This window comes from Acanthochromis polyacanthus, chromosome 2, assembly GCF_021347895.1.
Source record: "Acanthochromis polyacanthus isolate Apoly-LR-REF ecotype Palm Island chromosome 2, KAUST_Apoly_ChrSc, whole genome shotgun sequence".
Taxonomy (NCBI): domain Eukaryota; kingdom Metazoa; phylum Chordata; class Actinopteri; family Pomacentridae; genus Acanthochromis; species Acanthochromis polyacanthus.
In genome coordinates this window covers 30,879,358-30,906,262 of record NC_067114.1, presented here as the reverse complement: position 1 = coordinate 30,906,262, position 26,905 = coordinate 30,879,358, and the positions used below count along the sequence as shown (strand labels likewise).

Here is a 26,905-nt window from a genome sequence, read left to right as displayed (position 1 = left end):
TAAAAATACACACCATAAATAATAATATTATAATTTAGATTCTATTTCCTGCTGTTTGAGGGAAGCTGCATGATAAACTGAAACTTCATTGTTCTTGTAATCATCCTGAGGCTGCTGTCTGTGATGCATCAGCCAGTTCAGAGACTTTTCATGATCATTTTATCTCATTAATCTGCTATCGACCACATAAACGGAGAAGCAGAACCATCCTGAACACCATGATGACCAGAAAGCACCTCACCGTCCAGGAGGCTCTTGTGCAGCCGCTGCAGGGTTGGATAAAAGTGCAGGATGGGCTCCATGAAGACACACCTCCAGAAGACAGAGATGTCCTCTGACAGCTCCTTCTCCAACCAGTCCAGGGTGTCATAAAGGCCTCTCCTCAGGCTCTCTTTACTCTTCATGCGCCGCAACTTCTGCTCACAAGAAGAAAAGTAGAGGAGAGAATGAGTGTTGGATGATGTGATGAAGGCTAACATGAGCTTAATGACGACACATGAAGCTGTACATGTTTACACCTGACTCACCTCTCATTCCTTTATCTACATTAAAAGTATTATCACTGAGAAATTCAGGATTTCTGCACTGGACTGAGGGTTAAATGAGCTGAACATGTGGTTTTATCTGGCAGTATATTTATTAAAGGTTTCACTTTCAGTAAACTTGGAGCTGTGACAAACACAAAATGTCAGCTTTAGCTCATTTTATCCATCAGTCAGTTTAGAGTGAAGAGAAGGAACAGAAAAGAACTTCAGAATTCCCTTTTCTCTTTGAAAACTGTTCCATGCTGCTCTACAGGAGACACACTGATGCACACAGTTCAGATTTTCAGTGCTAATGGAGAGCAGTTATGGAGTTAATTATTGATTTAGGAGTGATCTTTGACACAGTGGGCCTGGAGATTTGTAGTTTTGCACTTTTATGGTTTTGCAGCAGGTTAGCACAGGTTTCCTCTGACTCTGCTTTCAATGCATCCGCTGTATTCAGATAGAAGTTAAATCAGTTGATCTTGGAATCGGGAAGTAAACCTCCAGATGATGCTAATGCTGTGTTGTGTTGTAGGTGGACATCTGTGCTTTATCTGTTTAAATATCACCAGTGGAGGAGGAAGCATTCTTTCAGTAAAAGCACCAAAGTGTAGAAATCCTCTGCAAGAAAGGAAAGTCCAGCACGCACTTTTTTTAACAAAAGAAATTATACTGGAAATACCCAAAATAAAATCCTTTATTATGTAGAATAATGTTTATCACACTACTGGACTATAATAACTGATTGTTGGAGCTGATGAAGGTGATCATGGACTGTAGGATGCAGCATCACAGGAAAACAACACATTATGTTCCATTTCTTTATTATAGTCAGAGTTATTCATCTGAATTTTCAGCAGACATTTCAAATCTTCTTGCTGGCTGTTGTCTTTTTACTCGTTTTTATGCTTTTCATTGCAACTGTGATTGATATTATTGTTGTTGTTTTTATTGGTATTATTAAAGTAAAAAGGAGAAAATCTGTGGAGTCAAATAATAACGTAACAGAAAATGAGAATACTCAAAGTACAAACATCCCTAAGCTGTACTCGAGTACTCCACTGGAGTAAATGTTCTTATTTACAATCAGGTTTAAGATGACATTAACTTTATTGAGCCCTGTCTGAGGGAATTTATTCATTTCAGAGACATTATTAGTGCAGCATAGTAGTGATTTTTACTAAATAAACTGACAGTTATTTAATAATAATGAAGCAGGACGAGCAGAAACCACACAGGAAGTTTAAAATATCAGCTGTTATCTGCCCACGTCTCCTGCTAATCTCTAACTCTGCAGACAAACTGAGCATGGAGGAGATAAATGAGGTCCCTTTTGTCCCAGAGAAGGTTGGGGGTTGATCATAGACTGTAGTCTGCTTATTTAACATGTGGATATTAACATGTGAATAAAAATATGTTTTAAAATGACAAGAAATCCCCCACACGTCTCCATCAGTCCAGATGAGTCTATATAAACACTTTAATAGTTTTTTCTCGGGGTGACAGCCTCCTTGGTGATCTCTCTACATCTCTGATCTGTTCTGAGCTCTGCTGCCTGTTTTCTTTTTATCAAACTTTTAGTTCCCGCTCTCTGACCACCAGTGCCCGGATGAGGAAAGGAGGACAACAAATGCAACCAGACGGGTCGTTACCTCGTATCTGTCCTCCGGGATCAGGTCGTAGTCTCTGATCTGGGTCAGGAAGGTGTGCGGGTTCTCCATGCAGGATAAGTCGGTTTTATGACGGTGGAAAAACTGCAGAAGCTCCTCGTTTTCCAGAAAGTCCATCGGATCCATAAGGCTCAGAGCGGCGTCTCAGCGCACTGCTCTGCAGAGAAAAGTCCCTCCTGCTGCTTGATTCTGCAGCTATTCCAGGTTCCTCATCAGCCCCTCCTCCTCCTCTATCAGCTGATCAGTTTCAAAACAGTAAAATGCAGTTAGATGCAGGAATCCACAGATTCTCAAACATGCGGATGTTCTTCCTCCTCTGATCACAGCTTTTCCTCTTCTACTCCCACTAACCTCTCGGTTCCTCCTCCCGGTGATGTTTGGAAAGTGAAACTCATCTTTGGCTCTCACATGCACGAGCGGCACGGGAGCGCGCACAGACTGTTGTAGCAGAAAGTGATCCTCTGATAGAAGGTGAGCTCACTCTGCTGGATGGAGGGAAACACTTCTATGAAAACCTGCAGGAACACACAACTTTAAGTGTGTGGTCACAACTGAAGGGAGTGTGTGTGGAGCTTTAAGGTTTCTGTAGCTGAAGGACTGAGACCAAACAAATGTTTGCACTTAGACTCAGAGCTCACGTTTAGGAGATACAGACAGTATTACTGACCATAAAAATAATGAAGTTGAGTCATTTTGAAGCATTACCAACATTTCAGCCTTTGCCAGTCTTTGGCTCACTTTTTGGCCAAACATGTGAACTTTTATCTTCTGCACATTATTTGGCAGAGCTCACCTGCTGACTGTTAGATCTGAAAGTGACATTTTTAAGGTAAACAGAAGACAGTGTGATGTCTGTAAGTAATTAAAAATGAGGTGTATTGTTTATCAGAGCTGACATTGGAGCTTACTGCCAAATAATGCACACATGTACCAATCATACCAACTAAAAGAAGATTGCCTTCATCACATCCTGAGTTGTTTTGATGAAAGAGCATAAGTTTCCTGTTGTGTAGCAGTTTCCTGACCAACACTAAGGTTAAAATTTGATTTGGATGCTTTAATCGAACCTTTAAGCAGCTGGTTGCTGCTTGTTAAAGCTGTATTTATAACCTCTGCAGCTGCTTTTGTCTTGGTCAAACAGTCATATGTCATTTATCTCTTTTGAGTTATGCTCATGTCTTTGCATTATTTAAACTGATCCACATTCAACGTGCAACCTTACAGGAAGTGCAGCCTCCAGATCTGCAGACACAGACTACTGCATTCGGAAACAGTGAGATGATGATCCAGATTTATGGACTAAACATTTACTGCAAACATTCATCTCATTCTGTGTCTTTAATACAACTGATCTGTATCTGAGTTTGCAAACATCAGGTTTAGTTGTGCTCCATCCCATCATTTCATTCACATCATGGTTAGAGTCTAAGTGGATGCAATGCTAATAAACATCAAACATGAGCTAATATTTTATTGAAAAACAAAGTTAATAACAGTTCAGTTCCAGTCCTCCAACATGCTGTCTAACGCCAGAAAAAACAGGAAGACTCGATTCCTGCAGCAACTTTTAAATAATAATGTTGTTCTTCACACAAAAGTTCTACATTTACTGTACAGAAATAAAGAAAAATGAGATCAGACTGTTGGTTCTTTCTGTTGGGATGCCACCCTGCCATTGGTCGCTAGTTTAAGGCGGTATTGTTGAATCTTTCTGCTGACTGCAGTGAAAATCTGAAGTTCTGAAGAGGATTTGAACTGAGCAGTCATGGAACCCTGCTGTGTTTGTGCAGATATTAAAGAGGTTAAGGCTCTAGGCTGCTGACCAGAAGGTTGAAGGCCTCTGGAATATTCTTTGGACAGTTTGTTGTATTCCTGAGCAGTTTCTACGACGTAGCAGGAGGTCCTGTCTGCTGCCAGAGAACCGTGGAGGTCTGGAATGATGTTCAGTGGATGGTAAAGGAACACCTGCTGGAAGATTCCCTTCAGAATACTGCACTGGAATTAATCATACTGTGGGGTTTGTAAACAAATAAAAAATAAAAGTGTACAATCTAAAATGTTGAAATCCATCCATCCTCTATAAACCTCTTTATCCTCACCAGGGTCATGGGGGGTGCTGGAGTCTATCCCAGCTGACTGAAGGCAGGGGACACCCTGGACAGGTCACCAGTCTGTCACAGGGCTACATATACAGACACACAATCACACTCACATTCACACCTACGGACAGTTTAGAGTAACCAATTAACCTCAGCATGTTTTTGGACTGTGGGAGGAAGCCGGAGTACCCGGAGAAAACCCACGCATGCACAGGGAGAACATGCAAACTCCATGCAGAAAGATCCTGCATGCTGCCTGATGCATCCAACAGACTAACAGGTACCAGTGTTCTTCACTTCACCTGCTACTGGTCGGAATGTTATCCTGATTGGTGGTTAAACGGTATTCTGATGGAGCTGGCTAGTTAAGTTGGACAGTTTTTGTGTCACACCTTTAGTCTGACTGAATACAAATGAACTTCCTCCACTTTAAAGACAGAGTTAAGTCATAAACAAATCTCTTAAAATGACATTACTGCAACTTTTATATTTGCTTGTTTCTGAATAAAACTCCCCATTAGTCAGTTAGAACTGAAGAGGCCGCTTGGCTGAGAGGTGAAACGTCTTTAACCCCTTGATGCCTGAATCTACAATTCTACAATTTACAATTCTACAGTTTCATTTAGCAGACGCTTTTGTCCAAAGCGACGTACAACACAAGCAAGAATTCAGAGATAAGGAAAAACCTGTAGTAAGTGCAAAAAGTGCTTCGAGTGCGATTGGTCAAAGGTGTTGCCATCAACTTGCAAGTTGTTTTTTTTTAATTTTGTCAGCGCTAAATAAGTGCCGGGTTTTGGACCATCTAACTTATTCTGCCCCTAAGGTGGAGTCGGATTAGGTGCCTAGGTGTTCTCTGAATCTATTTGCAATTAAGCAAAAAACATTTTTTGTGTGTTTTTGCTTTCCAGCTGATAAGTGCAGATTGTTATTTATTACACATAGAACAAATATATAGAAGTATAATAATAATAACAGATAAATAGCGCATAAATAGGTGCTTTAAGAGGTTCTGAGGTACGTATTGAAACGAGCAAACCGGCATTGGGGGCATCGATATGTTATCTGCAGTCTGAATGAAAGTGGTATGATGAGAATTAATGACATTAGGCGTCAAGGGAGTAAGAACCCTAAAGAGAAGTCCAGTTGATTTCTACTGAAGCTTGCAGGACTCCCATCACCTGGATGACTGAGGATCTACAGACGTTTTTAGAAACTTTTCCCAAATCTAAAGAGGCTGAAAACGTGTTGATCAGTCCTGGATGTTGAAGGCCTTTTTGAATTCTTCATCAAATAACTGATTCAGTTCTTCACCCATGGCGAGGAATTCAGCATTACTCTGAAAACAACAAAGCAGTCCTTCTTACTGTAATTTACTGAACAAATAATCTGTATTCTTAATATTTAGCTGCAGATGAAAACACTGGAATGAACTCTATGAACATGGTTTTATGGACTGCTTCTTACCTGGTTGTACGCGGCACAGTTTTGGAAAATAAGCCTGACATCAGACACAAACTGGCCAACAGTGTGGTACTGTGTCCTCTGGAGTTTGTCTGCTATATAACCCAGCCACATGGGAGTCCTGATAAAAGCCGAGTAGTTTTCCAGCTGTGGGCACCAAGCAGAAATGCTTTATTTACATCCACTTCAGATCATCCTCAGAAAAGGCCCGTTGACATCGGGATTCCTCCTGCAGCCAGACTCTTATGTACACTTTGTTTTCTACAAATTAAATCCTATTTTCAGTGACTGGTGCAGACTTACATAGACGGTCGGGTTTGTAGCAAATATTTGCTCCTCATCAGCGTTGCACAGACACAGGAGGAGATACTGGCATTCCTGTAGATGAAGTAAAGACAGACAGCAGTGAGACAGACAGCTGGATGGTCAGACCTGCAGATGGAGACACTGAGGAAGAAAACTCACCAGGATGTTTGGAGAGATGGGGCGGGACATGACTGATTCTGTTTCCAGCTGATCAGAGGATAGGACCTCTTGGTTAGTTCTAAAAGCACAGAACGTGCACATCCATGGACTGTCATCCCTGTTTACAGGAACACACGTTAGTACTGTATAACATGCATTTTGTGAAACACATCATGTATGACGAGCTTTAAAAACATAAAGTTCAACTAAAAACTCTAACCAAGTCCTTTATTTCTCCCCACACCAGGGGAAATTCACATTGTTACTGCAGCTTACGTAGCAATAAACATAGTAATAGAAATAAAATAAAAATAGTAGTAATAATACATATATACATTTTTTTAAAGTTTGGGGGAAAGCATTTATTTTCAATGAAGATAGCTAACACTAATCAGAAATAGTCTGGACATTGCTAATATCAGCCCTCACACTCGCCTCACTCCCTCCATCCACAGCATGACGCCTCGTCTCTCATCACACCACCTCCACCCACCTCCACCTCCTCTCCCTACTGACACTATTTCCCCAACAGTTAAGTTCTCTGCCCAGTCGCATAACCCAGTATTGTGTTTTGTGTTTAGTGTCCTGCTCTGGTAATTCTAGGTTTGGGTTAGTTCCTTTCCTGAGGTGTAGTTTCTGCTCCGTAGCTGCCCATCAGTGTCCTGTCCTGAGTGGGTCGACCATGTCGATGCTGCCTCCTGTTGGTACCTGTCGGAGCCTGGCCAAGAGACTGCTCTGCCTGGGTCAGCTGGCAAATCCTCAGGCCCTGAGACCGTCATGTCCAAGTCAGCTGTCCAATTCCCCGGCCTAGAGACTGTTCAACCACGGTCTGATCACAAAATCCTCAGCCTAGAGACTGTCTAGAACCAGTGAACATACTCTCTGGCCAAGTGACTGTTCAGCAGAAGTCTGTTGATCAACCCCCTAGCCTAAAGACTTTCCTGCCTGACAGCTTCTGTCAGCAGTGGCCACCCCTGCTCCTGATAGGTCCAATCTTCTCCAGTCCCCAGTCCACCTCCACAGACTGGTTGTATTGCCCTAGTTATGGTTATTCAGCCTGCCCTCTAGGGGGCTTTAGTATTCTGAGTGCATTTTCCCATTCATTCTGTTGGGGACCTTCGTGTCACTTCCTGTTGTAGTCTTACATTTCTAGTTGTAGTCCATTTTCTGTACTACTCTTGTTGTACAACAAATATTGTTTTGTCTTTCCTTACGCTTGTTTGTCGTGTCTCTTACCCTGCTGTTGAGCTTTATTTGTGGATTCAAAACAGTTAATGTGGTAAATGACTATTGTAGCTGTAAACAGCTGATTTTTAATGGAATATCTCCATAGAGGTACAGAGGAACATTTCCAGCAACCATCACTCCTGTGTTCTAATGCTACATTGTGTTAGCTAATGGTGCTGAAAGGCTCATTGATGATAAACGAGTAAAAACAGGAACAAGATAATCCATTTTCATGTGTTAGTGTGCTTCTATTCTGCCAGAGCTCACCGTAAAATGCTGTCGTCTATCTGAGGAAGGTGACATCTGGGGTGGAAGGATCGAGGGCAGTGATCACACACCACCAGGTCATCTTCTTCTTCATCTTCTTCTTCTCCTCCACTCTTACAGATGCAACACTCATCATCATTTCTCTGATTCTCCTGCCAAGACGTACAATTTACCACAATACTCCTGTTTAGATGCCGTGCAGTTCTACGTTGCATCTTTCTACACCAGAGCTGGATGATCTAGACTCAGACCAGAGCTCACAGTAGCTGTTGTAGTAACCTGTTACTGATTGGAAACCATATAGACATTAACCACTACTCACCCTTCTATTTACATACGGCCCCCTCCCTACTCTCTGACCATCCCTATAAAATGTGTCCTCTCCAGATGTTCTGGGTCAGTTCACCTCCACAGACTCATCATCTGTGTTGGTAGCCCATCGTATGCTGAATACCAACAAAGTACAGCAAACTAACAAGGACGAAGAGTGAAGTTTCTTCAGCACTTACCTGCTCCTTAGCGTCTGGTTTGCACAGCCTGCAACTACACCGCACTGAGTGGATCCTTAAGATTTCTGCCTAAAAACAACAAATTAACAACGTCTTTCTCTTTTCAAATTAATGAATTTTGCCTGAATGGAACTGAAGTACAGCTGTAATAAATTTTAGAGCTAAGACAGTTTCAGGAAACCAAATCTGAATTTTAGTACTAATGACGGCCAACATTTTGCCTCCAACAGACACTTAATGTAATTACATTCTTTAGCTCTTTTTATAATCATTCATTCTGCTAGTGCCAGAGTTTACCGGTCTGCTGTATTACGTTGCTGCTAATGCATTTAATGTGAGGTTAGGCGTAACCATGACAACTCCAGGGCTGCACAGCTATTGCCAAAAAGTTAATAACTATGAGTAGTTTATAAAGTCCTGAAGTGTTCTCTCCCACAGAAAACTCTGCTCATTACCTGCTGAAACAGCCTGTTTAAAGTCCAGGCTGTTCTTCTGTTACCTAGTGATGTCATACTGTCACCTAGTGATGTCATACTGTGGCTAAAACAGAGCGTTTCAATCACAGCGTGACAGGAGATGCTGTAGCAATGAACAGAATCAGAAAAATAATGTGTTTTTGGAACATTAAAGAATGTAAATATATTTTGATAGACTCCAAAAGATGAAAGTACAGAACTGCAGATGAGCAATAATATGGACAGTTTAAATACAGCACTGCCTTCACTTCATGCTAAGCTGAATTCCTGCTAATGTGGGAGTGTGTGCATCAAACTACGAGAAGTTCTTATTGACCCTGCAGCTTCTGGAAGCAAAACAAAAATAAAGTTTTCACAAAAATATGAATCAACAGAGCTGCTCCCACAGACACTGCTGCTGTTATGGATATCATGAGCCATGTCTTTCTTCTTCCCTCTCATGCATTTATTCAGGTGGATGAACAAGTTAATCGTGTTGCTTTGGAGCGTAAACAAGTCTCCCGTTGGATGTGACACGCTCTTGCTGAACATGTCTTGACCTGAATCAAGCAACTGACGGTTTAAGAGACCAGCTTTCCACCTTCTGCTCCAAATGTTTATTTTCATTTTTCCTTCTGCTCATCTGATATATTTACTCTTAAACTCTGGACCTGAAGAACCAGAAAGGTTTCCACAGGTTACCTGTCCAGAGGTACACTACCAGTCCGTTTGGACACACATTCTTATTCATTGAGTTTTAAAATTATTTTCTACATTGCAGAATAATACTGAAGGTATCAAAACTATGAAAGAATACATGTGGGATCAGAGTGTTAATCCTTAGTATTATATAAATAATACTAACAAATAAGAAGCATTGAATGAGGAGGTGTGTCCAAACTCCTGACTGGTGGCGTACACGTGCAGTGGCACAAAGTGTCTCCAGAAGTGAAGCCCAGACATGCTGACTGCTCCCTGGTGTCTGAATGTGAGTTTTAGTGTGATTTGAAATGCAGCAGCAGAGTTTTCTGTGAGCAGAACACACATTTTAAACATAAGCACAGCAGTCCTTCATGTTCACTTCATTGGAGGAAGCCAAAACCAAGAATAATACAGAACGAATTGTGCAGCCCTGGAGTCATGAAAACCGTCCCAACAAACACTTTCAGCATTTGGATCATTTTAAATTCTTTAAATAGTTTGAAAAACAGGAGCAGCCACAGTGAGCTGTTAGATGAAGAGCTGCAGGAGACCAGCAGCTCACCTCCATCCTCTCCACAAACTAACCAGCTTTACAGTCCTCTGCTGCTCTCAGCATAAAATCTATCGTCTTCAATCCACTTCTGTATTAAATGTGGCTTTGTCTGACTGCACTGCAAACGATGGTGTTGAATTTCTGCTGGAGGAGCTCAGTAACCACAGCTGACAAAAAACACTAAAACTATCACCAGTAGTGATAACAGCATCACACAAACAGAGAAAAGATGCAGAGCTGAGGACTGTAGATCAGTCAGTGGTCTGCAGTCACCTCTATGAGAGCACTGAGTGCTTCTCCTTCACACTTGATGTCTTTCCTCCAGCTGGCGTCTGTCTGACAGGACGCTTCCTTGGTGAATTCCATCGGAGTCAACCAGCTCGTCTCGGTGCGAATGCTCTTCCCACAAGTCCCTGGAGGAGGAAGCAGGAGGCTCTGAATTTAGCTCACATCTCTAACAGAAGAAATAAAGCTGAATGTTATAACAGATGCACATTGTTGTTAAGTTGTGAGATATGGTTACCTGATGCAAATCGTCTGATGTGTAAAGTCCCAGCTGCAGATCCACAGGTAACCTTTAACACCTTTCTGCTGTCCTGGCTGCTTCCTGGCTGCTGCTCAGTCTGATCCTCCATCTCTTCATCTTCATCTGCAGCAGGAACATGTTGTGAAAAGGAAATAGAACCCAGTCACTGCTGCATTAGAAATAAATGGATTTAATACTGAATATCACAGAACCTGTGTCCATTTCTTTATCATTTGAACAACTGGAAGGAAAAAGGGATTTCTTGGCCTAGGAGGAGGAAAAAAGGAAATAGTTCAGATCAGAATAAATAAGAAGAAAAAAGAAACACTGCTGAGTGAGAAAGTTTTTATTTGTACCTTTTTACTTCTTCTTTGGTAGTTTGGTGCTTTCAGGTGACCTTCCTGTGAGGAGAGGAGATCTTTACAGCAAACTGTCAGTGAAGCGATATAAAAACACGGCAAGTGTTGAGGCATGGGAAGACATGCTTCCAAGATCAACAAACCTCTATCAGTTTCCCCAGGGTGGTGCCACGACATCGAATGCTCACTTTCCAGTTCTTACAGCTCTCCTTCCCTGAAAACTTCTCAAATTCAGTCGGAGTAAACCACTGTTTGATCCAAATACATTTCTCACCTGAAACATCCAGAGAATGAGTGACTCAATCACATTTAGACAGATTGCAGAGCAAACTAACTGCACAGACGCATTCAGTGGGTGTTCCACCTTGAGCCAGTCTGTCTCTCTGCAGCGTTCCCTCCATGCTTCCACAGGTCACAGGCAGCTGGCTCTGATAGAGAGGCCACGTCCAGATGTCACCCTTCTCTCCTTTCTTCAGCGGAGAAGCTGGAAAGTTAAAATAAGAAAAAACATAAACTCTTTAGATTGCTTCTTCATTTGTGATGCATTTACAAAGAAACATTACAAAGCCAGCCTGTTAAACTTTGGACAGCTGCTACGTTTTCTAATTCTAGTCTGCAGGTGACCATGACCTGTTCCTCAAACTTTTCCTGACACTGGATGTTTTGAACTTCAAACTAAGGAAATAGAAACACTGAAACACAAATGATCTGTGTTCATTAGCTTAAACTGGGGAATACCACATTATTTACAACCTGCTGCGTCCATGCTGTCATTTAATACCACTTAGCTAGAGGATGGACAGATCCATATTAAACATAAGTTTGAGGTGGCTTACAGAAACTTATTTTTTTAGTTTTTTTCCTCAGACTCATCTGGGATGAAGGACCAGGCTGCTCCTCATCATCATCACCATCTTCATCATCATCATCACTCCTTCTCCTCCGTCTCTGTTTCTTCTTCTTCTTCTTCACAGAGTTTGTCTGCTTCAGCTCATCTTCTGGAAGTTTCTTCCTTTTCCCGTCGTCTCTCTCTTTCATTTCCACTCTCTGAGGAAGCCGTGATTCAAAATGGAAAGACCCTGGAGTTAAACAAAGACACAGCAAACATCAGCACACATTTATTGGTGGATGACTTTTAGACACTTTTACACTCTGCTGCCCTTGCTTCGCCTGTGTGATGGTTTTTGGTCACCTGTCTGCTTCTTTTAAGCACCAGCTTGCATCTTTGGGGCGGACTGGCCTTATTCCAGGCTGGGATCGTGGCCCCAAAGCCAAGACGACCTCTTCCCCGTTCGCCGACATGTCCCTATGTCTGAGTGCTTTTCACAGGAAAACAGAACCCCATCCTGAACACCATGATGACCAGAAAGCACCTCACCGTCCAGGAGGCTCTTGTGCAGCCGCTGCAGGGTTGGATAAAAGTGCAGGATGGGCTCCATGAAGACACACCTCCAGAAGACAGAGATGTCCTCTGACAGCTCCTTCTCCAACCAGTCCAGGGTGTCATAAAGGCCTCTCCTCAGGCTCTCTTTACTCTTCATGCGCCGCAACTTCTGCTCACAAGAAGAAAAGTAGAGGAGAGAATGAGTGTTGGATGATGTGATGAAGGCTAACATGAGCTTAATGACGACACATGAAGCTGTACATGTTTACACCTGACTCACCTCTCATTCCTTTATCTACATTAAAAGTATTATCACTGAGAAATTCAGGATTTCTGCACTGGACTGAGGGTTAAATGAGCTGAACATGTGGTTTTATCTGGCAGTATATTTATTAAAGGTTTCACTTTCAGTAAACTTGGAGCTGTGACAAACACAAAATGTCAGCTTTAGCTCATTTTATCCATCAGTCAGTTTAGAGTGAAGAGAAGGAACAGAAAAGAACTTCAGAATTCCCTTTTCTCTTTGAAAACTGTTCCATGCTGCTCTACAGGAGACACACTGATGCATACAGTTCAGATTTTCAGTGCTAATGGAGAGCAGTTATGGAGTTAATTATTGATTTAGGAGTGATCTTTGACACAGTGGGCCTGGAGATTTGGAGTTTTGCACTTTTATGGTTTTGTGGTTTTGTAGCACGTTAGCACAGGTTTCCTCTGACTCTGCTTTCAATGCATCCGCTGTTTGCATCCGCTCTGCTGAGAACAGTGGCGGCTGGTGAATTCTTCTCTTGGGGGGGCGCACTTAATTTACCAAACCAAACAGCAGAGTCGGCAACACCGGAATACAAGAATTGATGTAAATTATGTTCACAGCCATTTGATGAGCTACGAGGGTACTAAGCACTACTGCTGAGTCTAACAGACAATTAAATGCACGTAAATGTTAGCAGCTGGTGAATCTGAATTCATCTCCCGTGTTTGATATGATTTGCTCCAGATAAGGTGTAATTGGTACACACATCCTTAAAATCTCCTTTTCTATAATTAAACAAATTAAGAATGCATAAATATGCAAATCTATGTTTTACTTCAAAAGTAAAAAAAGAAACAATTCACTTTTCCAGCTTCAAAGAGGCCAAGTGCTTCTTCTGTCAACAACATATTTATATTTACATACTTAAATAAACAAAAACAAATCCATACCTGTGAAACCAACAAACATTGGACATTTTGTTAAAAAAAAAACCCTAACTATAAGGCTTAAAGCAGACAGTGCTTCTGTGAGCTAACTTTACATGAACAACCTTACATGACAATGAAAAACAGCAAATCTGCAGATTTAAGACCAAAGCAATAAAAACTAGAGAAGCACTCGGAGAGCGCAGACCTCCGCCATGCCATCTGTCTGTGTGTGTGTGTGTGTGTGTGTGTGTGTGTGTCCGTTTGTCTGTTAACAGCATAACTCAAAAAGTCATGGACGAATTTTCACCAAATTTTTACAGGATGTCCGGAAGAGCAAAAGAAACAATCGATTAGATTTTGTTGGTGATCCGGATCACCGTCTGGATCCACGATTTTTTTGAAGATCTTCAAAAAAATCCAGGATCCAGACGGTGATCCGGATCCTTTAATCATCTTTCAGCTCATTGTTTTGTTCTCTGGTCTGTTCTGGAGATCAGAGTGTTGTAGCTGTACAGAACCAAACATCACTGGGAAGGGTTAGTGGTGAACACAGTGAAAAGTTCTGCATCTGGACAAATATTCTCATGAGGAATTAATAGTGACAAAAAAACTCATCTTGGATGCTGGAAATAAACCTCCAGATGATGCTAATGTTGTGCTGTGCTGTAAATAGACATCGCTGTTGCTTTATTCCTACTCACACCTATGCAAACCTAAAAATGTCAGATTTTTCACCAGTGCCAATGTGTGTGCAAATTTTCAAATGTTTTCAAGTATTTTTAGGCCTTCAAAGTTGAGTTTCAAAAAATGGTGAAGTAATTCACAAACAGGAATTAGTGCTCGGACTCTAAAAACCCGAGGGTTGGTAAGAGGGTCACCGGTGGAGGAGAAAGCACTCTGATCTTATATTTAAGTAAAAGCATCAAAGCCACAGAGTAGAAGTCCTCTGTTACAAAGGAAAGCAGGTGACAGCCAATCAGAATGTGGGGTATGGTCTCAGTTTGGTGACAAGAGACTGAATGTTCAGCTCTCCTGTTCATCCTCCTCCATCCAGGCAGCAGAACAGCCCAATCAGTGACTACACTTCAGAAAACAAGCCCAACAACCTGCAACCTGACTGATGAGATTAGCAACCAACTTTACAGAAAACCAGCCCAGAGTCACTCCTCATAAAACTTGACATCAGTGATGCCAGGTTTTAGTTCCTGCTCTGAGCCCAGCGCTCCTTTCTGACCACCAGGACCCCCGGATGAGGAAAGGAGGACAACAAATGCAACCAGACGGGTCGTTACCTCGTATCTGTCCTCCGGGATCAGGTCGTAGTCTCTGATCTTGGTCAGGAAGGTGTGCGGGTTCTCCATGCAGGATAAGTCGGTTTTATGACGGTGGAAAAACTGCAGAAGCTCTTTGTTTCCCGGAAACTCCATCGGACCTATGATGCTCAGAGCGGCGTCTCAGCGCACTGTTCTGCAGAGAAAATCCGCGCACAGCGGGTGTCACATAAACATGCGGATGTTCTTCCTCCTCTGATCACAGCTTTTCCTCTTCTACTCCCACTAACCTCTCGGTTCCTCCTTCCGGTGATGTTTGGAAAGTGAAACTCATCTTTGGCTCTCACATGCACGAGCGGCACGGGAGCGCGCACAGACTGTTGCAGCAGAAAGTGATCCTCTGATAGAAGGTGAGCTCGCTCTGCTGGATGGAGGGAAACACTTCTATGAAAACCTGCAGGAACACACAACTTTAAGTGTGTGGTCACAACTGAAGGGAGTGTGTGTGGAGCTTTAAGGTTTCTGTAGCTGAAGGACTGAGACCAAACAAATGTTTGCACTTAGACTCAGAGCTCAGTTTTATTATTATACTAGAAATGCAGTCAGTAATCAATCAGTTCATCAGCTGTTCAATTAATCAGCAGCTTTTTGATCATCCATTGATTGGTTTGAATAATTTTAGGACAAAAAAACATCTCTATTTCCAACTTTTTAATTTAGAAAATTGTATTATTTCTTTATGACATTAAACTGAATCTCTTTAGGTTGTGAGCTCTGAGAAGTTCTGATCAAAGCTTTTCACCATTTTCTGAGATTTTACAAACCGAGGAGCTAATTAATTGATCCAGAAAGTAATCATTAGAGTCATCAACAATGAAAATAAGGAACGAAATCAAGTCATTTTGATGCGTTAACAACATTCCAGTCACTTTTTTAATGTGGAAAACAGCATTTTTCACATAAATGAGCTGATCTGCTTCTTTAAAATGACTTCAGATGGTTAAAAGGACTGACGTGGTTCATGTAGAACACAGAGGAGGTAGAATTATGGAGAGACGTGAGGATAATCGCTTCTGTGGACTAAAATAAAATTGGATGCTTTAATCAACCCTTTAAGCAGCGTGTTTCCTTTTAAATGATGACAGAGCAGTCCATGAAGTGATCTTCTGCTGTTAAAGCTGTTTATATATAAACTCTATGTAACCTCTACAGCTGCTTTTATCTTGGTCTTATTGTCATAAAGAAATTATTTCTTTTATAATCATGCTCATGCCTTTGCAGTATTTAACCTGATCCATGCCCTAAATTAACCAGTACCCATTAAACTTGGAAGCTTTCTCTTTTTTATTATTTTCAACACTGAATTTACAGAACAGGCTGAATCCTTACTTTACATTTTATACTTTTACTTAACTCACTTCATTTCCACTTTGACATGAACCAGTTTACCGTCATGGATGGATTTCATGTTCAGACTTACGATTAAGTTACAAAAATACTCAAAGCAAAATAAAACACCTGTACTTCATATCTACACAGTGTATAAGTTATTGTTTTGTGTTTCAGTCAGTCAAACTGTCCTGATCGTATCTCTGCAAGTCGTCATAGATGACATCTGAGTGTTTTTCCTCACAGGTGTGCACCACCTGCAGGACGGCTGCCAGGCGGCGGTCCAGAGCAGACAGGTGAGCTTCTGACAGGAGAGGAGCAGCATCTGCCAGAGGATCCCGAGCCAACGATTCCCGCATGACGTCGCTCAGACGGAAGTCAGGGAGGGCCAGGAGACGCAGCCGGAGGAGGGTGGAGCGCCGGATCCTGTAGAGGTCGGTGGACAGGAGGGAAGGCAACGGGTTTAATTAAAAAAATAATAACAGAAAGACATGAGACACCACATTTCTGTCTGGGTTCTTTAGGTATACAGTGACTATAAAAGTGTTCACTCCCGTGGATGTTTCACCGTTTTGTTGTTTCCATACATTAAGTCATGGTCAGTATAATTTTGCTTTTTTGACAAGAATTTGCAAAAAAAAAAAAAAACAACTTTAATATCAAAGCAGGACAGAAGCAGACGTTTAACAGAATAAGGAACAAGCAGAAACATTCCACCAACATTGATTAAAGTGTCTAAATATCAGAATCTTCTCTGGATTCTTTCCTGTTATCCACTTAAATTTGTAGATGAATCATTTCTACTCCACTGTGCTGTTTGATTCACTCTGGAATGACTCTAATGAAGGAGTCAGTCTGAGTTTTCCTTATTTTACCTGCAACACTGCTGCAAAGGAGCAAGAATAGACGGCTCATCCTGAGAGTGACGCCCAAACCTGCAAAATATCACCAGCAATACTTTAGTTTTCAACAAAACCCCAACAGTAAGGTCTTCTCCAAATGACTGACAGTAACAACAGAGTTCTGAAATGAAAGATGTCCGGTACTCACGCCCGTCCGTTGTCCAGGTGCAGCAGAAATGTCTCATTACCAAACTTCTCAAATGTCTCATAGTGATGTCTGTCCATGTTGCCTTTGAATAATAAAACAAACTCAGAAATATTAAACTATAACAGGAAATCATGGATTTTAGCTAACGAGCTGATCTAAATGGGAGATGATTATTTTATTATAAGTTGTTGAAATGTTGTTGTGTGTCTGCGTATCTTTGTTTTAATCCAGTCAGACTGAACATCCTCATCATAAAGCATGGCGGTGGCAGCATCATCATGTGGGAAGGCTTTAAAATGAGATAAAATGTGTGCAACAGTGAAGACGACAACAACCATGTGTAAGTGGTGCTGCTCTGTTCTTAAAGAAGACACACAGTGACTGAGCATTAAACCAGTTACCGAGCATTAAACCAGTGACTGAGCATTAAACCAGTGACTGAGCATTAAACCAGTTACCGAGCATTAAACCAGTTACCGAGCATTAAACCAGTGACTGAGCATTAAACCAGTTACCGAGCATTAAACCAGTGACTGAGCATTAAACCAGTGACTGAGCATTAAACCAGTTACCGAGCATTAAACCAGTTACCGAGCATTAAACCAGTGACTGAGCATTAAACCAGTTACCGAGCATTAAACCAGTTACCGAGCATTAAACCAGTGACTGAGCATTAAACCAGTGACTGAGCATTAAACCAGTTACCGAGCATTAAACCAGTTACCGAGCATTAAACCAGTGACTGAGCATTAAACCAGTGACTGAGCATTAAACCAGTTACCGAGCATTAAACCAGTGACTGAGCATTAAACCAGTGACTGAGCATTAAACCAGTGACTGAGCATTAAACCAGTTACCGAGCATTAAACCAGTTACCGAGCATTAAACCAGTGACTGAGCATTAAACCAGTTACCGAGCATTAAACCAGTTACCGAGCATTAAACCAGTTACCGAGCATTAAACCAGTGACTGAGCATTAAACCAGTTACCGAGCATTAAACCAGTGACTGAGCATTAAACCAGTTACCGAGCATTAAACCAGTGACTGAGCATTAAACCAGTGACTGAGCATTAAACCAGTTACCGAGCATTAAACCAGTTACCGAGCATTAAACCAGTGACTGAGCATTAAACCAGTGACTGAGCATTAAACCAGTTACCGAGCATTAAACCAGTGACTGAGCATTAAACCAGTGACTGAGCATTAAACCAGTTACCGAGCATTAAACCAGTTACCGAACATTAAACCAGTGACTGAGCATTAAACCAGTGACTGAGCATTAAACCAGTTACCGAGCATTAAACCAGTTACCGAGCATTAAACCAGTGACTGAGCATTAAACCAGTGACTGAGCATTAAACCAGTTACCGAGCATTAAACCAGTGACTGAGCATTAAACCAGTTACCGAGCATTAAACCAGTGACCGAGCATTAAACCAGTTACCGAGCATTAAACCAGTTACCGAGCATTAAACCAGTGACTGAGCATTAAACCAGTTACCGAGCATTAAACCAGTGACTGAGCATTAAACCAGTTACCGAGCATTAAACCAGTTACCGAGCATTAAACCAGTGACCGAGCATTAAACCAGTGACTGAGCATTAAACCAGTGACTGAGCATTAAACCAGTTACCGAGCATTAAACCAGTGACTGAGCATTAAACCAGTTACCGAGCATTAAACCAGTGACTGAGCATTAAACCAGTGACTGAGCATTAAACCAGTGACTGAGCGTTAAACCAGTGACTGAGCATTAAACCAGTGACTGAGCGTTAAACCAGTGACTGAACGTTAAACCAGTGACTGAACGTTAAACCATTACTGACTCATGAGGAAGTCCAGCACAGCCATGTCTATGAGGTCCACCAGTCGGGTTCCTCGGCTGTAAGGAGGCGTTTGTTTCACAGAGTCACAGTAGTCCGGATTCTTTTCCCACCTGGAACAACAGAACAGTGACTCACAGTCAAATAAAATAGTAGGAAACAGATGTGAACCTCACTGTTAACGCTGTTTTTACTGTTGATGCAACGATGGTGTGACGGACACAAAATATGTCGTCACGTTTTGTGTTTGTTTGGTTGTTTTGAAACTGTGGAAATATTTCCCGTGAGGAAAAAGAAACAATAATCTTAGTTCTTGGGACTGTGAATGTATAAATGTGACAACTGTTTTAATTCAGTGGAGTTTTTGCTGGATACCTCAGTTTGGCCAGCAGGACGCAGTGTGACGTGCTTCTCGCTACAGACTCTCTTGCTGCGGACTTCCTCACTCTGCTGAGCGAGGCTGACCAGGACAGAACTGTTGCACGTCTCATCTTTTTATCCTGTTTTTACAGGTTAGTATGGTTTGAATATGTACAGAAATGCCACTGAACTCCGAAAATGTTGTACAAAATGGTGGGAAGGTAGTTTGATCACCTGAACTTATGAACGGGTTGAGTATTGATTCTTAATTTCTTTTGTTTACTTTCGTTTTATCGCCGAATGGCGCCTGTCTTTTACTTCGAGGTAGAAAGCTAGTTAGTTAAGTGTTTGGCTCCAGCACTCATTTATGGTTGAACTTTGTACCACAATTGGAAAAAGTAATTTGTTTGTGTTCAAGTGCATCTTTACAGTTAAGACACATTAATTATTAATAATGGCTGTCGCTCTTCAGCTCATGCTTTATTTTAGCTCACTCGTAATGATTTCTTTGTGTATGTTTCACTTATCAGTGAGGTTAAAAAGGGATTAATTTAAGATCCTGAACTGTGTACATTTGTAAAAATGTTTTATTTTAATTAGTATTGAAACTAAAGCTAACTTTTGACTCAGTTTGAGAACTGAATGGCTGAAAAATGCAGTATTTGAAGTACTGATATCTCTGTTGATGCAGTTTAGGCTGGTCAGTGTGTCAGTATCTTTGATTTGTGATTGTGAGTGAAGTAATATTGAACATCAACGAAACGAATGTAGAATGTAATGGAAAAGAATGATTTTATTTGTCATAATGAGTATTAAACACTCTGCTGAGCGAGGCTGAACAGGACAGAAGCACTGTTGCACGTCTCATCTTTTTATCCTGTTTTTACAGGAACCTTATCTGTTTACGGGTGTCTGATCTGATACCTGGAACAATGGCACCACGTTTATTCATACGTTTGTGTTTTACGTCGTTTACCGTGCTCTGTGGTGGACAGTGCTGCTCTTAGTCACAGATTTTTGAAGTTTTTTGTGCTTTTGTTGTCACTTGACTGTAATTTATGTAGATGGAGGAGTTTGACTGAAGTTTATAATTAAGTAGAGTGAGAATTCTGCATCTTTTGTTTTAGTGCAATCAAAGATTCAGTCTGGAAGTTCAAATGAGCTCAAACTGGAGCCACATGCACATACATAAGAATCAGAATAAAACAGAAAAAGTCACAAAACATCTGCACAATGTGAGATTTTTGAAACACGAAATCCTGTCAGTTGTAATTCTGTAGATCTCTGGACCAACACACTGGACAGTGATTTAGACAAACTGTGCAGAATGTAATTAATCATCTTTAAAAAGAACAGGAAAGCAGGAGAAACCTGAAGGCTGAGCTAATGTTCATTGTAGCTTCATATAATCATATCTAAATCTGACTGCAAAAATAAATCTCCTCATCATCTTAAAAACAGACACATTGTCTTCCAACAGGCTGCAGTTTGTGTCCAGAGTTTAGTCTTTTATTTTATCTTACTTTATTCTGTGATTTATCTCATACACCTGCTCCACCTCTGCCCTCCTCCACCTCCATCATTTCTCTCTCCACTTAATGCTGTGCTGCAGTTCCTCCTTCACACCACTGGAGGTCAGTAAACACTCAGGATTCTGCAAACATCCCATTAAAAGCTCCACCAGAGGCAGTCGGAGCCAATAGAGCTCAAATACTTCAAAATAAAACAAGAAAGACTTGTTTCTGATATTCTGCCCATGGCTGCTGGAGTATTGATTGTACCAGGCAGTATTTATGGAGGAAATGAGGTTGTATTATTCCCTGTTTTTAATATTTTATGGAGCAGTGGTTCAAACTGGGTTCAGACTCCCTCCTAGATCTCCTCCAATCTGACTGTAAAGCTTAATGCTGTTCAACTGATGATAATATAGCATAAAGTTAGTATTAATTCCTCTTAAAAACTGGGAGTTTCTACTGAACATATTGAGCTGTTCTACATCTAAATGGTGTACCCACTGAGCCAGCTTGGTGCGGCTGTAGGACCTCCTCCACGGAGACCTCCAGGACCTGCGAGGAGCCAGGCTGAGGTCAGGGAGCATCGCAGCCAGAGAGACCTCCAGCAGGTGAGGCCGACCGCAGACTGGATGCTCAGTGGAGCAGTAGTATTCACACTGGCCGTAGAAACACACATTCCCAGCTGGAGGAGGTCAGAGACAGATTTTAACAGAGGTAGATTTAGTCTTGATGAGTGTACAAGTCCTCACACGTACCAGGAGAAGTGAAGAAGGTCCGGGACACCTTGTGGTCGGTGGTTTTCTCCCTGACGTCTGCGCTAACGTTGATGAGTCGACCGACCACCGGAGGGATCCGGTTAAACCCCAGCAACCTGCCACGGAAACAGGCAAACAAATAAACAAAAATACACAAAAATAAAGCTACAAACACCAAGAACAAGTTTATTCATGCTGAAGACATCTGCACCATTAGACTGGAAGCTGCAGCCACAGTCTGACCTCTGTTCTGTCAGTGTGCCTGAACACCTCCAGTTTCTACAGATTATTTAGTCCCATATGAGTCCCCCTGTTGGTAAGCAGTCCGTCCGTCCATACCTGTCCAGGTGGAAGGCAGCGATCTCTGCATTGTGTCTCTCAAAGTCTGAGAAGTAGAAGAGGTTCACGTCCGTCTCTGTGTCTCTGGATTGTCTGTGCAACACAAACATGCACACAAACTGGCTTGTTAATGAAATATGAGAGCGCTTTTTATAGTTTACCGTCAGCACAGTGACTGAATGTTTTCAGGGTTAGGAGAGCAGAGTTACCTCATGGGTTTGAGCAGAGCCTGTCCATGGTCTGGGAACGACATGAGCAGCTTCAGCTGGGTTCCCCCCGTCTTCTGGACTAGAAACAGAGTCAATATAGAGACTGCAGACAAATTTACTGGTTACACACTCACTCTTTATGATTTTCATAAACTGAAATATGACACATTACAACACGTTTAGTGGAAGAAGTATTCAGATCCTTTACTGAAATAAAAATATCAGTACGTCACTGTAAAGGTCCTGCTTCAGTAAAATGATAAAAGTATTAGCAGCAGAAAGTATTTGAAATGAAAGTCCTGGTTTGGTCCTCTGACATGTATTTGCCCTCATAGATCATTAATACTACTAATAAATAATGAGTGTGTCAGCAGCTTGTCATGGTTGTAGGTGGAGCAAATGGAGCTGCTTTGAACTATTTTACATCCAGTTTTATCTTCAGAGAAAACACATCAATCTGAGGGAGAATCACATTATTAACGGGAGAAAAAAACAAAGTTCTGATACACAAATATGTCTTCAGTTTTAGGATTTTTTCCCTAATCTTTGATTTTTGTTAATGAGACGTTGGATAATCAGAAAAATCAATATTTAATGGAACTATCAAACTGACTATACATTGTTTTTTGTATGAAGCCAGAAAGGCTGTAACACCACAGGTTTAATCTGTAAGTGGTTAATTTTAACAGATTCTCATTTTTATTTGTGAAATATTCATCTTAAATGTAACTAAAGTTGAATTTAAAAAAACACAATATTTCCCTCTGACATGCAGCAGAAGTATAAAGTAGCATACACTAAAAATAGTGAAACACAAGTACCTTAAAATGAGTATATTTATTTATATATATTTCTGTCCTGTACTTTAGTATAACCTTTAAATGCAGTAGAGATGTGTACTCTGACTGTGAGTACTGCATTAGTTATGTATTCATCATACTGCAGTACACCTGTTCCTCCACATGGTGGCGTAAGTAGTTAAATCACTACAGAAACCTCCATTTTCCCCAAGACTGCAGAAAGAGCTGCATGGAAGACTTTATGAAAAACACTGTGTGGGTTTAAAGGAGAGCGTTTTAAATGTTTGTCTGCATAATTTCTTTTATCCAGAACTGATGTAAATCTATGAATTCTACCTGAAGGATTTTACACCTGCTGCTGATTAACAGATCATATCATTAGAGTTTTATAAATCATTATAACTAATTTTACCTCCTGTCATGTTAGTATAATGGGCAGTTTTGTGTTTTCCTGTCATCAGACAGCTGGGATGTGAATGAAGAGAATCAAAGCTCGTTCACTTTCAAGTTCAAAACCAGACTGAAAGAAACAGCTTTGATTTGCTGCTTTCACGAAAATTTATCAAAGCGCATCTGTTCTGAGGTCTGAACTAAATCCTTTCATATTTATTCATAGTTCCTGCTCATAACTCCAATTAAAAGGACATTTTACCCAAATCTACACCTTTAAAAATGTACAGAATGATGGGTGGTGCATGTTAAAGATGTAAAAAAGCATGAAATAATGAGCCTGTAGCTGAGATTAGAGCTTAATCTGCTCCGTAGAACACAAACCTCAACACATCATTCATCCATTATTCATCCTGCAGCGTGAAGCAGACACAAGATGAGCAGTTTGTTTTCTGGCATATGGTGGCTGTGGACACCAGTGTGTGTGTGTGTGTGTGTGTGTGTGTGTGTGTGTGTGTGTGTGTGTGTGTGTGTGTGTGTGTGTGTGTGTGTGCGCGCTGAGGGTGAGATATTACCCGTTTGTGGGAGGATTATATTCATGACCTTACTACAGAAGACTGTAACTTTGAGATGTTCCAGTGTCTGAATGTGAAGTTATTTTCTGAGCGTCTCCGTGTTTTCCTGCTGTTCAGAATAATAATGACATCTCACTGCTACCTGGAGGCCTTGGTGTCTGTCAGCTCCCAGAAATCACTTTATAATTCTTATTGTTTGCTTTCCACCTTCTTTGCACTTTGTGACCAAAAGGGTTAGTGGTTGTGAACAGTCTGCTGGATCCTCCTGGATTTGATCTTTCATTCTGGGTAAATGTGATCTGCATAGATCAGTCTGAGTCTATAAAAATCTAATATCATTCAGTTCTGTATGTGTGGATGAGTTCCCTCCTCTAAATATGAGCTCTGGCACAGTTTGTTATTTTCACTGAGTGAAAACTTCAGTGAATATCCTGTCCTGCCTCTGGCTCCTACACAGACCAACATGTTTGTATGAATGTTTTGGAGTTAAAATGAGAACACAATGTGGTTGGGACGTCCCAGGGGGAATCTGAATGTCTGTAATTAAAATCTGAGCACAACAAGGATGATTGGGGTCACAATCAGGTCAGTTTCAGAGCTCAGTCTCAGCAGTGCAGCTCTCTAAAGGACCTTTTCAGTAATCCTGGATGAGACACAGAATACAGAATGATGTAGATTTTAGCAGTAAAAAGAATCCTACTGCTGGAGACCTTTTGTTACAGCGAAAGACAATACAGAATGTTTCCAGATAAAAACTAGTAAAATGAGAACAGAGAAATTACTGTTAAATCTTGTTCACTTTCCTCTAATCTCTGCTGTGTTTCTGGTATCTTTCCCTCTCCCTCCCCTCTGTCCTGTTAGCTCATAACTGTTAGCTCCTCACTGTTAGCTCCTAAATGTTAGCTCCTCCTTGTTAGCTCCACCCTGTTAGTCCTGTTAGTCCTGTTAGCTCCTGCCTGTTAGCTCCTCCCTGTTAGCCCTGTTAGCTCCTCTCTGTTAGCCCTGTTAGCTTCTCCTTGTTAGCTCCACCCTGTTAGCTCTGTTAGCTCCTCCTTGTTAGCTCCACCCTGTTAGCCCTGTTAGCTCCTCCCTGTTAGCTCCACTTTGTTAGCTCTGTTAGCTCCTCCTTGTTAGCTCTGTTCTGTTAGCCCTATTAGCTTTTCCCTGCTAGCTCCACCTGTTAGCCCTATTAGCTCCTCCCTGTTAGCTCCACCTGTTAGCCCTGTTAGCTCCACCTGTTAGCTCTGTTAGCTCCTTTCTGTTAGCTCCACCTGTTAGCCCTGTTAGCTCCACCTGTTAGCTCTGTTAGCTCCTTCCTGTTAGCTCCACCTGTTAGCCCTGTTAGCTCCTCCTTGTTAGCTCTGCTCTGTTAGCCCTATTAGCTTTTCCCTGGTAGCTTCACCTGTTAGCCCTGTTAGCTCCACCTGTTAGCCCTATTAGCTTTTCCCTGTTAGCTCCACCTGTTAGCCCTGTTAGCTCCACCTGTTAGCTGTGTTAGCTCCTTCCTGTTAGCTCCACCTGTTAGCCCTGTTAGCTCCACCTGTTAGCTATGTTAGCTCCTTCCTGTTAGCTCCACCTGTTAGCCCTGTTAGCTCCTCCCTGTTAGCTCCTGATCTGCTCACCAGCCCCCAGGATGCGCTGCGTTGCCAGATCGTGTGTCAGCTGAGCCAGGTTGGGGTCTTTCCTGTTGTACAGTTCCCAGCGAGAGATGCCCAGGTGGAAGCGCAGCCAGGAAGGGTGTGTCTCCACGTCGCCGGTCCAATGCATTTCATCGTAGCCTTCCTCCTCGCTGGCACTCTTCCTTCAGAAGAGGATGTGGCAGTTATACAGTGATAGTAAGATATGTCCAGTTATAATCAAAACTGAAATAGGGCAGCTTTCAGTAAAACACAACATAAGCATCAGAACAGCATTAAATTAACTTTGTTTCATTACATTTATATGGTAGAACTAATCACCACCAACACCAAGGCTAGGCGATAATAGAAATACTGGAAATACCAGAGTTATTTACAGGCATTAAAATGTGTGGCTATGGAGTACCAGGGTCTATTCTGAGACCACCCTGCAGCCACACTGGTGGTTCTGTAAGGCTGTGGTTAGACACCAGTACAGTATGGAGCTGAAAACCTCTAAAAACTCCTCAGACTCTCAAAGAGCTAATCTTTCAGGAACCAATTCGAATCAACCTTGAGTCTATTTAAAGTTCTCGCTACACTATAAAACTACTCTACGCTACATAATGGAAAGACATGGTGCTGGAATAATTAAAAAAACATGTCTGAATCAGAAACTAAATAATAAGCAGCAGGGCTTTCTGTCACTGGTGAACTGTGGTTTCCAGGTAGAAATGTTCATCCATGGTGCTAATTTCCTCATTTATCTACTGATTTGTCCTCCAAAGACACTATATGGACATGCTGATGTGATAGAAGCCTTCATTTTCTTCAACAGAAACTGAACTAGTTTTCTTTGTTAGTAGTTTATTAACTACTTAGTTTCACGTACCACTGACTGTCACTGGTGATGGCGTCTTCACCCTCCTCTTCCTCGCTCTCTGCATTCTTTATATCTTCATCGTTCTTTAGCCTCAGCAGCCAATCATCCGTCTGCAGCTCTGGGCCCGGCAGGTTGTACAGCGGATGCTCAAACAACGCCTCCAGTTTAGACTCACCCTTGACTTTTTGAATCGCTTTTCTAGCTCCAGTCGGTTCCTTGGCCTTCTCAGTGACCTCCCTGAGCGAGTCTTCAGCTTCGTGATGTAACGTGTTGGCAGTCAGACCGCGGTGCTCTTTATTCTGGGTTCTCTCTGGCAGCTTATCGGAAAAAGAGGCAGTAGATGAAGAGGTGGAGTGGGAGACGGACTCACTGTGACGACTATCTGTTCTTGGAATGGAGGAAGAGGAGGAGGTGGGAAGGACACAGGTGGTCTGGAGGACTGAGAGGCAGAAGACTGCCAGGAGGAGATGTAGAGTGAGGGACAGACATGCCAGACCCAGATAGATGGAGCGAGTGGACGGACCCAGGTTCCGTCTCACCAT

At 41.8% G+C, this 26,905-nt stretch overlaps 2 protein-coding genes and 1 long non-coding RNA gene across 6 annotated transcripts in view; 1 reads left to right on the top strand and 2 right to left on the bottom strand.

Annotated features, from left to right (window-relative positions):
• sp100.1 (SP110 nuclear antigen, tandem duplicate 1) overlaps nucleotides 1–14,970 on the bottom strand; it is a 25,288-nt gene extending 10,318 nt beyond the window's left edge. Inside the window, exons 1-15 of one of the 4 annotated variants that reach the window (XM_051942139.1) lie at nucleotides 14,679–14,970; nucleotides 12,199–12,373; nucleotides 11,657–11,899; nucleotides 11,185–11,304; nucleotides 10,964–11,094; nucleotides 10,818–10,862; nucleotides 10,674–10,728; nucleotides 10,459–10,584; nucleotides 10,209–10,348; nucleotides 8,226–8,294; nucleotides 7,717–7,868; nucleotides 6,223–6,340; nucleotides 6,061–6,135; nucleotides 5,761–5,904; nucleotides 3,654–5,632 (exon numbers count right to left, since the gene is read on the bottom strand). In XM_051942139.1, coding sequence (XP_051798099.1) covers nucleotides 5,546–5,632; nucleotides 5,761–5,904; nucleotides 6,061–6,135; nucleotides 6,223–6,340; nucleotides 7,717–7,868; nucleotides 8,226–8,294; nucleotides 10,209–10,348; nucleotides 10,459–10,584; nucleotides 10,674–10,728; nucleotides 10,818–10,862; nucleotides 10,964–11,094; nucleotides 11,185–11,304; nucleotides 11,657–11,899; nucleotides 12,199–12,373; nucleotides 14,679–14,813 — 1,815 coding nt within the window. In that variant the 5' untranslated portion in view covers nucleotides 14,814–14,970 and the 3' untranslated portion in view covers nucleotides 3,654–5,545. Of the gene's footprint in view, nucleotides 1–241; nucleotides 417–2,179; nucleotides 2,617–3,653; nucleotides 5,633–5,760; nucleotides 5,905–6,060; nucleotides 6,136–6,222; nucleotides 6,341–7,716; nucleotides 7,869–8,225; nucleotides 8,295–10,208; nucleotides 10,349–10,458; nucleotides 10,585–10,673; nucleotides 10,729–10,817; nucleotides 10,863–10,963; nucleotides 11,095–11,184; nucleotides 11,305–11,656; nucleotides 11,900–12,012; nucleotides 12,170–12,198; nucleotides 12,374–14,678 lie in introns of those variants that run through there. The other 3 variants (XM_051942131.1, XM_051942122.1, XM_051942145.1) reach the window with 3 other exon arrangements.
• On the top strand, nucleotides 14,954–16,717 carry LOC127532114 (uncharacterized). Its single transcript, XR_007939373.1, has 2 exons — nucleotides 14,954–15,067; nucleotides 16,293–16,717. It is a non-coding gene; the product is annotated as an uncharacterized LOC127532114 (long non-coding RNA).
• On the bottom strand, nucleotides 15,572–26,905 carry LOC110952424 (extracellular serine/threonine protein kinase FAM20C-like). The gene is made up of 10 exons (XM_051942164.1): nucleotides 26,373–26,905; nucleotides 25,487–25,665; nucleotides 22,100–22,178; nucleotides 21,891–21,983; nucleotides 21,552–21,667; nucleotides 21,298–21,478; nucleotides 18,926–19,035; nucleotides 17,097–17,178; nucleotides 16,922–16,981; nucleotides 15,572–16,472 (listed from the first exon to the last, which is right to left on the bottom strand). The coding sequence occupies exons 1-10, from the start codon at nucleotides 26,903–26,905 to the stop codon at nucleotides 16,220–16,222; spliced, it is 1,686 nt and encodes a 561-aa protein (XP_051798124.1). The 3' UTR covers nucleotides 15,572–16,219.

Bases quoted from the DNA above. Each gene is read 5' to 3' on its own strand.
- LOC110952424 (XM_051942164.1), bottom strand. From the start codon at position 26,905: ATGGTGAGACGGAACCTGGGTCCGTCCACTCGCTCCATCTATCTGGGT. The intron at 16,982-17,096 runs GTGAGTACCGGA...GATATTTTGCAG, and splicing joins CACCTGGACAACGGACGGGC to GTTTGGGCGTCACTCTCAGG. The intron at 16,473-16,921 runs GTAAAATAAGGA...CGACCTCTACAG, and splicing joins CCTTTGCAGCAGTGTTGCAG to GATCCGGCGCTCCACCCTCC.